The 13,527-nt window shown below is 40.5% G+C and overlaps 1 protein-coding gene across 6 annotated transcripts in view; it reads left to right on the forward strand.

Moving 5' to 3' along the window:
• Positions 1-13,527, forward strand: part of grm8a (glutamate receptor, metabotropic 8a) — a 302,831-nt gene that overhangs the window by 119,422 nt on the left and 169,882 nt on the right. For all 6 annotated transcript variants that reach the window (XM_038738811.1, XM_038738810.1, XM_038738814.1 and 3 more), the window contains one exon: positions 8,963-9,179. In XM_038738811.1, coding sequence (XP_038594739.1) covers positions 8,963-9,179 — 217 coding nt within the window. The remainder of the gene's footprint in view (positions 1-8,962; positions 9,180-13,527) is intronic.

Consider the following 13,527-nt stretch of genomic DNA (forward strand, 5'->3'; position numbering starts at 1 on the left):
CATAGTCTCAGAGCTCCCAGATAAACTCTATGTCTATGGAAAGCTAATAGAACCACAGATTCAATACGACTCATCTGTTGAAGGTCTTTGAGACTTTGACACCTCTGGATGTAGAGCCATTTCTTTGCTTGATGGCATCACCAACATTGCATACAGAAGTATCATTTTGGTTATTTATACATTTATAAGTATGGAATGAAAAACGTGGACATGAGGGGATTAACTGGAGCCTCAGTATGCATTTTTAAAACGGACCTGTCTCTGCTTGCCTTGTTCTGTCATTGTATCTTAGTTTCTTCCTTTTAATTCCTTTTCTCTTTTTCTTTCTTCGCTCTTGCCTATATCAAACTCATCTGTGTCACTTCTATTCATTTGCATTCTCCACAATAGTCTCCTTCCCATTCCCTTTGTTTTTCATCTTCTATCAGTGTCATCTCTCCCTCTTTTCTTAACCTCTTGGCTTTTTTCGTCATTCGTCTTCTCTGTCTTCCTCTCCTCTGCCTCCCCTTCTCCTTCACATCATTTTTTGCCCACCCCTGCTCTTTCATTTCTTTTTCTTTCCCCTTCTTCCGCTTTATTCTCTTATGCCTCTGCTAAATATTGTCTCATCATTTCTGTCTTCTTTTCCTCTTGTTGTTTCTCACTTCTCTTCTTCATTCTCTTCGCTCTCATTAAATGTTTCTGTGTCATCTTTTCCCCCTTCCTGCCCCTTGCTCGTCCCCCCCCCCATGCTGTTTTTTCTGTTGTTCTCTTTCAGCCTTCCTTTTGTCTTTTTAAGCTCTCGTGAAGTGTCTTCCTCTTTACCTTATTTACCTACGTTCCCTCACTGTCTTTCTTTCATTTGGTCTACCTGTTTTTGTTTGCTTGTCAACAAACATATTACAGGCTACTATTCTATCCAGTGATGTGGGGAGCAAGCACGAGGTAAAACTGAGACAGTAAAGGGAATATCTGTGCTGTTTGGCGGTAATAAAGTCATCCTCATGATTTCTGATGGAATGTGTATAAAATCATGGAATATTTCCATTTGATGAAATGATTCAACAATAATATAGTCCTGTGGTTTTAGGTGGGTTTCAACGATTCATTCTTTCTATGTCCATATAGCTTCAGTGAAGAGTTGAGCCCTTTGATACTGTCACATGATACTGTTTAAAAGATGTTTTTAGTTTTAAGTATGAAAACAGAACTAAATACACAAGAAGAGTTTACTGTACTTTTTACTGGGTTAGAAGTATTTGCAACACGTCCTCATACCTAAATGACAAAACAGGTCGATTGTCAAGTGCCCCAAAACGACATACAATGTCATGTGCAAGCACTGGCAAGTACCAGTCCAGTGATAGGCTTACCAGAGCTTAAGTACATTATGTCACATGACCCAAGTCACATTCTAAGGAACACTTTGAAAACCCTGGGGAAAAAAAGCTTGTAGTTTGGTAAGGATTAGTCAACATAACTACTTGGTTAAGTTTAGGAAAAGATTGTGGTTTGGGTTAAAATAAGTATAGCCACGTGATGTGACGTAAGTAGCGTAAATAATCTATACAATGTTATTTAACTTAAAACAAGTCATTTTTGACTTCCTTTTACACAGGACAACGGTCTCCTGAGTGACAGTTCTGAGTTTACTTCATTGCTCTTTATACTACGTCAACTGTCTTCTTCTGCCACTAGAGGTCTAACTAACAATGTAAATATGGGTCATAATAAGCTATAAAATAATTTACCTATACTGCTATTTTTCTGGTGAGGACTCGCTGGTATTCATCTTGTAATTCATGTGTTGTTGTAATTAGTTTCTCTTGTATTTCCATGTAGTAAACTGCTCAAGAAAGCAGCAAAATGGGAGTACATGTGAAAGGAGAAGGATAGCAGAATAGACAGAGAGGCAAGAGGCTACACAGTGAGGAGAAAGAGAGAGAGAGAGACAGATGGACCGAGACAGAGAAGACAGGGTTAAACAGAGTGAGAGATACCCAGCTCTCATCCCCAACAGTCTTCATCCTGGTAAATTAACTTGGTGAGGTCCCACTGTGCCAGTACTCTCCTCATTAGACACAGACCACACGGCTGGCTGTTACAGGGCTGAGTCAAATTTTGAGCAAGTAAACAACTCTCAAGACCGACTCAAAACCAGGGCTTTATGTGGTCAGATCAATTTGACTTTTTTCTCCCGGTTTCCGTGCTCTTTTGATCAGTCAGAATTCATAAAAGATATTCATGTCCAAGCTTTGTTACTGTGGCTACAAAAGTACTACAAAATCAGATTTTTGTCCCTACACAAACGTATAAAAAGGTACAGTAATTTAAAACAGGTTAAACATAAGTGAATTTAATGTTCATTGGCTTATGTATACAGGTATTGTGTGTGTGTGTGTGTGTGTGTGTGTGCATCTAAACATGTTTGTGTATTTAATTTTAATCACCATCATCGACCCAGCCACTGTACATCTTACTCACAGTTAGCCTGTTACTGTAACTGTGTGTGTGTGTGTGTGTGTGCGCGCACGCAAGTTCTACAACATATCCAGTCCTCTCTCTGACACTGTTTTGTGTGTGTGTGTAACAGAGAGGCCGTGTATGTGTGTAATGCAGTGGGGTTAATTAGCTTCAGACCCCTGCCATCTATCAACCCAATGCTCAGACTCTGGCCCCCGACAGCTCCATTAACCGCCAGACACAAACGCACACGCACAAGCACACACACACACACACACACACACACACACACACACACACACACACACAGTCATGATGTGTGCATATGCTCATATTGTTCACATACACTATCAAATATCAATGCATTCAGAGGCATAACTTTGTTTTTCACACTACATTTTTATTAATAGAGCTTCAGCCTATCAGATAAGGCAGATTATCGTCATGTTGGTCAGGCTATGGTTTAAGGACCAGATCATAGACGCTCTTCTTTAGGTGTACAGTATCTTTTTAAGAGAACGTTTGGACTGGACTGGTCTTTTTTTCTGCCCCAAATATCCTTGATTTCCCTTGGACGTTCCAAGTGGCTTTTCAAAAGGTCAGTTTGCTGTTCACAGGTTTCTTTAGCTTGAAAGCAGAGCAGAGGTTGTTGAGTCTGTAACATTACTGACTTGGGAGCAGTTTCTATAGATACATGTCCAATACTCTTCAGCATCATTTGTTTGATATTGCAGCCTGGTTTTGCATGTTTTTTTAGGTTCCTCTGTGAGAGCGAGTAAAACTCCAGAGAGTGAGTTTCATGAATTTTGGTCTTCAGCAGGGAATATGCACGTAAAAAGCCACTGTCCCGGATCATTAGGTCTGTTAAGGTCTGTTATCCGACTGTTAGTTATGTGTACAGCTCCCCAGTGGGATTTGGCATGATGTATAGTGAGGGTGGAAACAGTTCCCCACTGTTGCAAAAGCCATTAAGGAATAGACGGGGCAGACCTGGACCATAGAAAGTCTGTTCTCTGTGTTCACTGTGATCAATTCTCTGCTTAAACAAAAGAATAAGATTTAATCTTTGCAGGATTGGCCAAATTGCTGTTCATTGGCAGCCACATGAAATATATTAGCTTGTGTTTGCTAGAGAAGAGCTCGGGCTTCCATTGGCGTTCAGAGGCATTTCAGTCACAACCACAAATCATCCTCATGGTGACGCTGCAGGAGAAGTCAGGGGATGGACAGTCATTAGGATACATTCTCTGGAGAACTTGAATGTCTGCACAAAAGACCATGGCAATAAAATCCCATAATTGTTTAGATATTTCCGATCAACAGAACGACAGACTGACATTGCCATCCCTAAAGCAATGCCGCTAGCGTGGCTTAACAAAGTGACTTGAGTGAGTTTGGATTAAGGGTGGTTAGTGCGACGTGCAAATTGACTGGAAATTTTGTTACAAGAAACCCAAACAATACCTTAGCCCGATTGATAGGTGTGTTTTTTGATATATTGATTATAAATGACGGTTTTAAAACTCATTTTCCACAATATCAATCCTGAAAATGCGCTTCTCTTCTCTCGTCCCGACAGCTCGTTGACACACACCGCTGCAGTGCCACATAGCCCCGCCTCACAGCACCATCGACTCGACTTCAATCGTCCCGGTTGAATCACTTTTATTTTTTTCCTGCCAGAGTTTCGACAAGTCCCGCCCTACTGTGTTGTGATTGGCTAGTATTTGTCATGCAAAGGATACCAGCAAGCCCACATACAAGCGATGGTGCAGAGCAGTGGAGCTGCCTCAGAGCTATCAGACCTGAGGAATCTCAGACAGCAGAGTTTCAGTTGATAGGAAACTACTTGACTAAGGTCAGAGGTAAATTAGCTAATGCTGTTCTGCTTAACACACTGTATTATTAACTTTAATTTCTAAGATAAGTTGATTAGATAAGTTAATATTTGACTTCAGTAATTTAATCAATGTTGTGTCAATTTTCTCCCATGGTTTTGAAAATGGTATGGAATATCGATATTGTTTGTATTGTATCGATGTTAGATATTCCAGTATTGTGACAACAGTAGGTGTGCGTGACAGCGAGAACGTGTTTCTAGTGCTAATTGAAAGTGCACATTCAAAAGCACACACATACTCTTTCCTTTTTTTATCATAAGTTCTTGCGTCCCCCCCACTACACACACACACACACACACACACACACACACACACACACACACACACACACACACACACACACACACACACACACACATATTCATTAGAGCAAATGGAATTAGGGGGATTGGAAGTATAATCTTCTTTGCTTGTGATGTGGGGGACCAAGCAGTTAATTTCTGCCTCTGACTACAACTCCAAAACTACTTGCTTTGAAAAGGCTGAAGTCTGTCGCAATTCGCAGCGCATGAATGATTTATAACACTCAAATGTCACATGCCATTACAACATGCTCAGTCTAAGAAGGTTTCTATGTGCCTATGAATGTGTGTCTGGTGGATCTATGGTTGTGTGACTATATATATTTGCAGAAGTATTCATTTTTAGAAAGCACAGGTGTGGTTGCGGAAGACAGTATTGGGTCTGTGCCTGCAGCAGACAATATTGGATGTCAATGAATCTGTATGTAGCTCTCGCTCTCGCCCTTACTGTTTTCTGTTCTTTCTGCTTTTCCTCCTCCTTACTCAGTAATGACTCTGGAAATATGACAAGAGGATGACTGTGCGGTGTACACAAATGTGTGTGTGTGTGTGTGTGTGTGTGTTTGTCTGCATATGTCTCAGTTTCCCAGCTGTAGAGTGAAATAACAAAAGATCAAAGCACCAGGTTTGCCCAGGTCACAGGATTACTTTCCCAATGCTGTTGTAAACAGACAAATATCTCATGTTCCTGCAGCCATGAATTCATTTCTCTTTGAAATGGATATTCACCTATTTAAATGCACATAGCGAGTAAAAGGACAAGTGAAATTGTGCGCATACACACACACACACACACACACGCACACGCAAATACACACGAACATAGTCACATATATACAGTGCAGAGCCGCAAACACATGCACACAAGACATTTTACGAATTACTTCCCTCTGCAGACCCAGCTTTGATTTTTTTTTGTTGTTGTTTATCTCTGTCCTCAATGAATTATACATACACGTCCTGAAGTTTAGGAAAGTTTCCAATTGTATTCCCCTGGCAGACAGGACTAATAAAAGTGCTCAAGTATCCCAAATGTTAACTCTCCCCAAGTTCACGGAGAGAAATGGAAGGGTATTAAACAAACAAAATCAGAAAAACTACAATAAAAAAAATTTGATCCAAGATTATATCTAACCATTTAAAAAAAAAAATGAGACGGCATCCACTTAGTGGAAGTCTTAGTGAAGTGAAGTGAAACATATTTGCTGTTTACACTTTCTACGCTTGTTGCCAGAGGTAAGCGAATGAATACTGCTTAGGTGAAGAATTCATTTTTGGGATTGCTTCGACCCAAGAAAGTCTAATGCATTTTTTGTAAACAAGCTCCTGAAAGAAAGCAGAAGCCGAAGGTCAGAAGAGTCTGGAGGTTCAGGGCTCTTTTATTCCTGCTTGCCACAGAGCTTCAGCACCACCAAAGAAGAAGGAGATCCTGCAAAACTCCTGACAGAACCCTGACCTTTTAAAATGGCAAAGACAAGTGTAGATGCAGGGTGGCAGGGGCTTCTAGATGACACTCAAAGGGAATAAAGACAGTGAGTTATGGGCTTTAAAGTCACACACACGCACGCGCACAGTCCGTCTTAAATCTCTTCATGCAGTACCAACGGGTTTTGCTGTGTTCAGCAATCGTAGACATCATTTTGTGTGTGTGTGAAGGTGTGGTTGTGTGTAAGAGAAAGACAGCTGACACACCTTATGTTTTGGTTTAGATTGAAAGTTAAGTCTTAACTTCCCATGAATGCCAATGAGACATCTGTCCAACATCTGTGTGTGTGTGATTGTGTGTGTGCGTGCATTGGCAAGTACAGGGTCTTCCCCTGCTGTCGCCCTATGTCAGGGGAAAAATCAATCTGCCAGTCAGCCATCTAACTCCTTCCGCCTGTTACGTTACCTATCACTAGCAGTATCTGTGTGTGAGCGTGAGTGTGTGAGTGTGTGAGTGTGTGTGTGTCCTCTCATTCTGTCAACCTCTGTCTCACCATTCTCCCATCTGCTTGTTGGGCTTTTTGTCTGTCTGTCCTCCTGTCTGGTCCCCGCTGCCTCTTTTGTGTCCGCATCAGACCTGCCTGTTAATCTGTCGGCCATGGCATTGAAAAACAACTTTGCACTACCAGCTTCCCTTTTTGTTACATCTCTGTCTCATTCCGCATTCTGATTCCCAATTATTTACCACTTTTGCTTCTCTCCCCCACACCTGTTCACTCTTCAAATCATTTGTTTTCTACTTTCAAGTCTCTGAGCCAACATAAGTCTACAATGCAGCAGCTGAATTTTAACATTTGTGATGACATCTTCTCCTCACATCCCAGAGAATTGGTAATCGCAGTAGCGTGGGAAGATTTTATAATTCTTACCTATACAGTGGGTACGGAAAGTATTCAGACCCCTTTAAATTTTTCACTCTTTGTTTCATTGCAGCCATTTTCCAAAAGTCAAAAAAGTTCATTTTATTTCTCAGTAATGTACACTCAGCACCCCATCTTGACAGAAAAAAACAGAAATGTAGAAATTTTTGCAAATTTATTAAAAAAGAAAAACTGAAATATCACATGGTCATAAGTATTCAGACCCTTTGCTCAGTATTTAGTAGAAGCACCCTTTTGATCTAATACAGCCATGAGTTGTTTTGGGAAAGATGCAACAAGTTTTTCACATCTGGATTTGGGTATCCTCTGCCATTCCTCCTCTCCAGTTCTGTCAGGTTGGATGGTAAACGTTGGTGGACAGCCATTTTCAGGTCTCTCCAGAGATGCTCAATTGGGTTTAAGTCAGGGCTCTGGCTGGGCCATTCAAGAACAGCCACGGAGTTGTTGTGAAGCCACTCCTTCGTTATTTTAGCGGTGTGCTTAGGGTCATTGTCTTGTTGGAAGGTAAACCTTCGGCCCAGTCTGAGGTCCAGAGCACTCTGGAAAAGGTTTTCGTCCAGGATATCCCTGTACTTGGCCGCATTCATCTTTCCCTCGATTGCAACCAGTCGTCCTGTCCCTGCAGCTGAAAAACACCCCCACAGCATGATGCTGCCACCACCATGCTTCACTGTTGAGACTGTATTGGACAGGTGATGAGCAGTGCCTGGTTTTCTCCACACATACCGCTTAGAATTAAGGCCAAAAAGTTCTATCTTGGTCTCATCAGACCAGAGGATCTTATTTATCACCATCTTGGAGTCCTTCAGGTGTTTTTTAGCAAACTCCATGCGGGCTTTCATGTGTCTTGCACTGAGGAGAGGCTTCCGTCGGGCCACTCTGCCGTAAAGTCCCGACTGGGGGATTGCTGCAGTGATGGTTGACTTACTACAACTTTCTCCCATCTCCCGACTGCATCTCTGGAGCTCAGCCACAGTGACCTTTGGGTTCTTCTTTGCCTCTCTCACCAAGGCTCTTCTCCCCCGATAGCTCAGTTTGGCCGGACGGCCAGCTCTAGGAAGGGTTCTGGTCGTCCCAAACGTCTTCCATTTGAGGATTATGGAGGCCACTGTGCTCTTAGGAACCTTAAGTGCAGCAGAAATTTTTTTGTAACCTTGGCCAGATCTGTGCCTTGCCACAATTCTGTCTCTGAGCTCTTCATGCAGTTCCTTTGACCTCATGATTCTCATTTGCTCTGACATGCACTGTGAGCTGTAAGGTCTTATATAGACAGGTGTGTGGCTTTCCTAATCAAGTCCAATCAGTATAATCAAACACAGCTGGACTCAAATGAAGGTGTAGAACCATCTCAAGGATGATCAGAAGAAATAGACAGCACCTGAGTTAAATATGAGTGTCACGGCAAAGGGTCTGAATACTTATGACCATGTGATATTTCAGTTTTTCTTTTTTAATAAATTTGCAAAAATTTCTACATTTCTGTTTTTTTCTGTCAAGATGGGGTGCTGAGTGTACATTACTGAGAAATAAAATGAACTTTTTTGACTTTTGGAAAATGGCTGCAATGAAACAAAGAGTGAAAAATTTAAAGGGGTCTGAATACTTTCCGTACCCACTGTATATACTGTACATCCCAGTAAAAATATGCATTAAGGTTTAAAATAGATGAGAATTATCACAGCCTGACTCACCTTTTTTTCTTAAATTTATTTTTCTGCTAGGGGGTAAAGAAATGGATTGTCTTGATGAATATTAAATTAAATTAAATTAATTAAGAAAACACCTAGTCCTCCTATCTTACACATTTCAGTCAGAGTCAGAGTGTAAAACCATTAACAGACAACCGACACAGTTTTACACTATTTTGCCTCACAATCATGCCACACATTTAATCAGCAAGCGTCATCCTTTCCTCAAGGTCTTCTTTTCTCTCTTCCCTTTTCTTGTCCAGATCCCCCAGATCAGCTACGCCTCCACGGCCCCAGAACTGAGTGACAACACTCGCTACGACTTCTTCTCCCGCGTGGTCCCTCCAGACTCCTACCAGGCCCAGGCCATGATGGACATTGTCACAGCAATGGAGTGGAACTATGTGTCCACGCTAGCCTCAGAAGGAAACTACGGAGAGAGCGGCGTGGAGGCCTTCGTCCAAATCTCCAGAGAAACGGGTAGGAGCTCTGGTTTTTCTTTTTGTGTTTGAGACTTAAAGGTGTGTATTCTGTGGAGAACAACAGAACTTTCACAGCATTTGTGGGGTCTGTCACTCCAGTGTAGGTTATGATTTGAATGGTTTTAGTGAGAGCTGAGATGAGGGCTACACTACCAGGAAAGAACAAATGTTAGGAGGCTAGTTTACTACTTGCCATTAGGATATAATAACTCTGATATGATGTACATAGTGCACTTTAAGGTATGATGCATGATCAGTGGGTTAGCCTGTAATTTTAGAACAGCTATTGCAAGAACAGAGCGAGAGCAAACCTGCTGTTTAAATCTCTAGGGGAACTCCAGGGAAAATTCACTCTTCGGGTAAATAGCAGGCTGTAGATTGCAGACTGTGACGATGGAGCATAGACAGAGAGTTATCATAGCAAGCATTTGATGGACACTGCAGCTGTCATCTTAACTTGTTTTTGTCTCTGTATGTATATAGTTTTTACAGTGGTGCAGGTGCTTCCATGCATTTTGTGCCTGGGAATTAGCAAAACATGCTCTTAACATCCAATGGGTAAGAAGAATCTTTAGATAGCACTAGTAAGTATATCTTGGAGATGTGCAGCTGGGTGACAAATTAAAGGACAAACCAATAGTGAGGTGTTGTACCTTGGCGTATATTCTACAGGTCTCTGGAACGTTACTGGAGGAAGTGAACAAAATTCTTCCAAAAGGTATTACCTCGTTTGGCTTTTGATGATGGTGGCTATTAACACTAACATGTTGATGCCCTTTTGCTATTGTCTAGTCATAGCTTAGTAACTGTAAGTTGGCGCAGCAGATCTGTCAAGCTTAGAATTTTTTAACATGATTGAAGTGTGTTTATGGAGCTGTAGTAAGATGGACATGCCTTGCTAATTACTGTATGTTACTACCGTGGTAATAAAATATGATTAGCTAACTAAAATATTTTGTAAGGTTGCAGGTTAATTTAGAAAAGCTCCATATAGGGCCGACACATCCACTGTGTGAGCCAAGTTGCTACTAGTCATCCTCAAAGCCTTTTTTCCTGTAAAAACAGACAAAAACAATAATTTATAAGCACAGTGTGCGAATAAAGATTACAAGATTACTAGACCATGATGTGTAAGAAAAGTAACGTTTGGGTTTGACTGGCTATTTAGCTGTGTCTGGTGTTTTTTGTTGAAACATGTTCAACTTTGCATAAAGTTGTCACTTTTCGTGAACTGACCAATCACTGTCTGGTAGGGCATAAAAAAAGGTTGAAATGCTACAGCAAACCCTCACTGTTATGCATGAAAGGTCATGATTATTGACTAGTTACAAACAAACAAATGAGAGACTAACCACCAGCGTAGACCATTTTTCTTGCACAAGGATGAATGAATGAAACCTACAAACATGTAACTGTTGTAACTGGAATTAATATCATACTACTAGTAAGCTATAAAGTATACTATTATATAAAACAAGAATGACAAAGGTAACATTATATAATTCATATAATAATAACGTTATACTTTTTAATTAAATGTTATACTAATACAGAATGTTATACTAATACTACTACTAATACAAGTTTGTGGACAGATCATCTGCATTGGACAGGTGTAGATTTAGACAGAGCCAGGATGCCAATATGTGTTTAGTGTGTGTTACATTATGTGTAAAGTGTTTGCCTGGGTTGCATGTCCCTGGTCAAAAAGTCCCACATGCCACAAGCCGCAAAGCTCTGATCTCAATAGAGTTTGCTGAGTCCATGTTTTAAAAGCTGTTTTCAGTGTTTCAAATTTTCAGAAAATAAGTTTTAATGTTTTACAAATCTTTGGCAATATTTTAAGGCCCATGACTAGTGAACAGATACTCTTCCACTTCCATAGTCCTCCATTTGTTTTCACATCATAAATGAACACAAAGTGAAGGAGCACACACACACACACACACACAGTATACATATACATATGGATGTAATAAATTCTTTGTTAATAAACTTGTGGTACTTGAACATTTAGGGGCAACTGTGTGCAGCGGGTTGCGTGTTAATCGTAAGATCGGAGGTTCAAACCCCAGCTCCTCCAGGCTGCATGTGGAAGTGTCCTTGGGCAAGATACTGAACCCCGAATTGGCCCTGGTGGCTGTTCCACCAGTGTGTGAATTTGTGTGAATGTTAGTTTCTGTTTGAGCACTGAATGCAGATGTAGTGTAAAAGCGCTTTAAGTGGTCGAAAAGACTAGAAAGGCGCTATACAAATACGGAGCATTTACATTTTTACTTTGCTCCTAAATGTCTTTATGTGATTTAGGAGAACAAAAAGTTAGCATACATACAGCCCTGGAAAGTGAAATTTAAGTATGTTTTTCTATAGTAAATAAACTAACAGTGTTATGTTGTAACAAAAAAAAAAGATTGTAATTGCATTTTTATTTAGAATAATGTACCTTTACTAGGACTAAAATCAAATACCCATTATTTAACAGATTCCCTCAAATGTTGAGTGATAAAACTGCCACTGTTATCATTGTAAACTGAATAAGCCCTGTGTTAGAAGGGACAGGTTGTGACAGTCAGTTGTGTTAAGAAGGCCATAACATTTCATTTATTCATTTTTACTAGGGCTGTCCCCGACTAAGGATTTACATAGTCGAATCAGAATCGTCAAGTCCTGCCAGTAGTCGACTGATAGTCGAATCGTGTGTTTTTGTGCGCGGCAATTGCAAGACTGTATGGCTGCAGCCTGGAGCTTGAGATTCAGTCAGCTCGTGTGTAGGCCTATGGGTGAGCTGGTGATCATCTATATTAGAGGTCACTAATAGGCGGACCAGAGTCCGGATCCGGACCCAGCCGCCGTCCTCTCCGGACCGCCGACCTACAACCCATTTATTATTGAGACTTATTACCTCGTGACGGAGCGTTTCTATTTTAACCCGCGCAGCTTTTCTAGCATTTACTGTACTGGTTTAGAGGACCAGGAAACTCACAGACCAATCGCATGTGCTCCAATCGTCTCGTGACGCTGCTCAGCCAATCAAATCTGTGCATACCGATGCTTGCGAGTCGAGTCCGCGAGATTCATCAGAGACGTTTTGGAAACACACCCGAATTGAGGAGACGAAAGGGAAAAGAGATTTCACATGACTTTTAATCAAGAATGTACAGATATTTACATGTACATTCCTCCCACGGGCAGTTCAAAACCAGAATATCTCATAGATCTCCAATATGCTAGCTGGAGCTCACGTTTCTCACTGAACAAAGAGAAAGTAGGAAAGTGGTAGCTCCGTAAGAGGAAATGAAAGAGAAGAGGAGGCATTACAGCTGTTCATTTGTGTGTTTATTATAAAATTGGTTAAGACTACACTTCATCACTTCAAGCTACACTTTTTATTACATTTTTTCTAAAAATTAGGCACTTTAGTTTACTTAAATTTAGAATTTATTATTTGAATAGTTATTATTTATTATCCTTCCAGTTTGATGTGAAAACTGACTGAAATATTATTTGATATGACAGTCCGTTGTTGACTAAAAACATGTGTTGATACAACTATAGGTTATAGTACTGAATGATAACGCAAGTTCGTCGTTTTGATGTTCCGGACCTTTGCTTCAGGAAATTTTCTCTAATTAGACCTCTTTGAAATCTAATTGAATACCCCTGATCTATATGTAACATGTATAGCTTAATCCTTTAGTCCAGTGACAGCAGATGTAAACAGCCATTTGCTTAATTCTGGCACATTGTATATTTATGTATTATTTATGTGCATTGTCCCTGTCAAATAAGCCTGAAACAAAAAAAGAGTATGTTGTATCTCTGTTATCCTTATTCCGCTATACAAATAGATATAACTGTGATATTATTGTGTCTCAGCTGGTAGGCACTGTGGACGTCTGCCTGCCACTGCCGCTTATCCTGTGTATGTGCCAACCCAACCCAACAACACACAAACACAGACACACACAATAGAATAGAATAAGCAATTGTATTTGCAGCGATTTCCCTATTAGGTGTGGAAACAATATAGAATATATAAATAAAAATGAGTCTTGGCGAGAGTTTGATATGTTTATTATTTTGTTCTTCATTATCACTGTCCTCCCGCACATTGGCAGAAATTGCTTCAGGATCCAGGGTGGGGATCTTCAGAAGTTATCTCCTGCAGCTCACCTCTTCCAACGTACCCTGTGTTTATAAGAAAAACAGAACAAAATCATACTGTTGATCTGCTTTCATAGTGTTTAGATTTGTTTTTGTTTCAGACAAGTCTTTTTTGTTAGCAACAAGTGACTTGCTCAGCACAGTAGGCTGTGCCCTATGCATGTGTTCTTTTTTTTTTTAAA

This window comes from Micropterus salmoides, unplaced genomic scaffold (assembly GCF_014851395.1).
Source record: "Micropterus salmoides isolate LMB-PRFRI ecotype aquatic unplaced genomic scaffold, ASM1485139v1 Ms_hic_scaffold_23, whole genome shotgun sequence".
Lineage (NCBI taxonomy): Eukaryota > Metazoa > Chordata > Actinopteri > Centrarchiformes > Centrarchidae > Micropterus > Micropterus salmoides.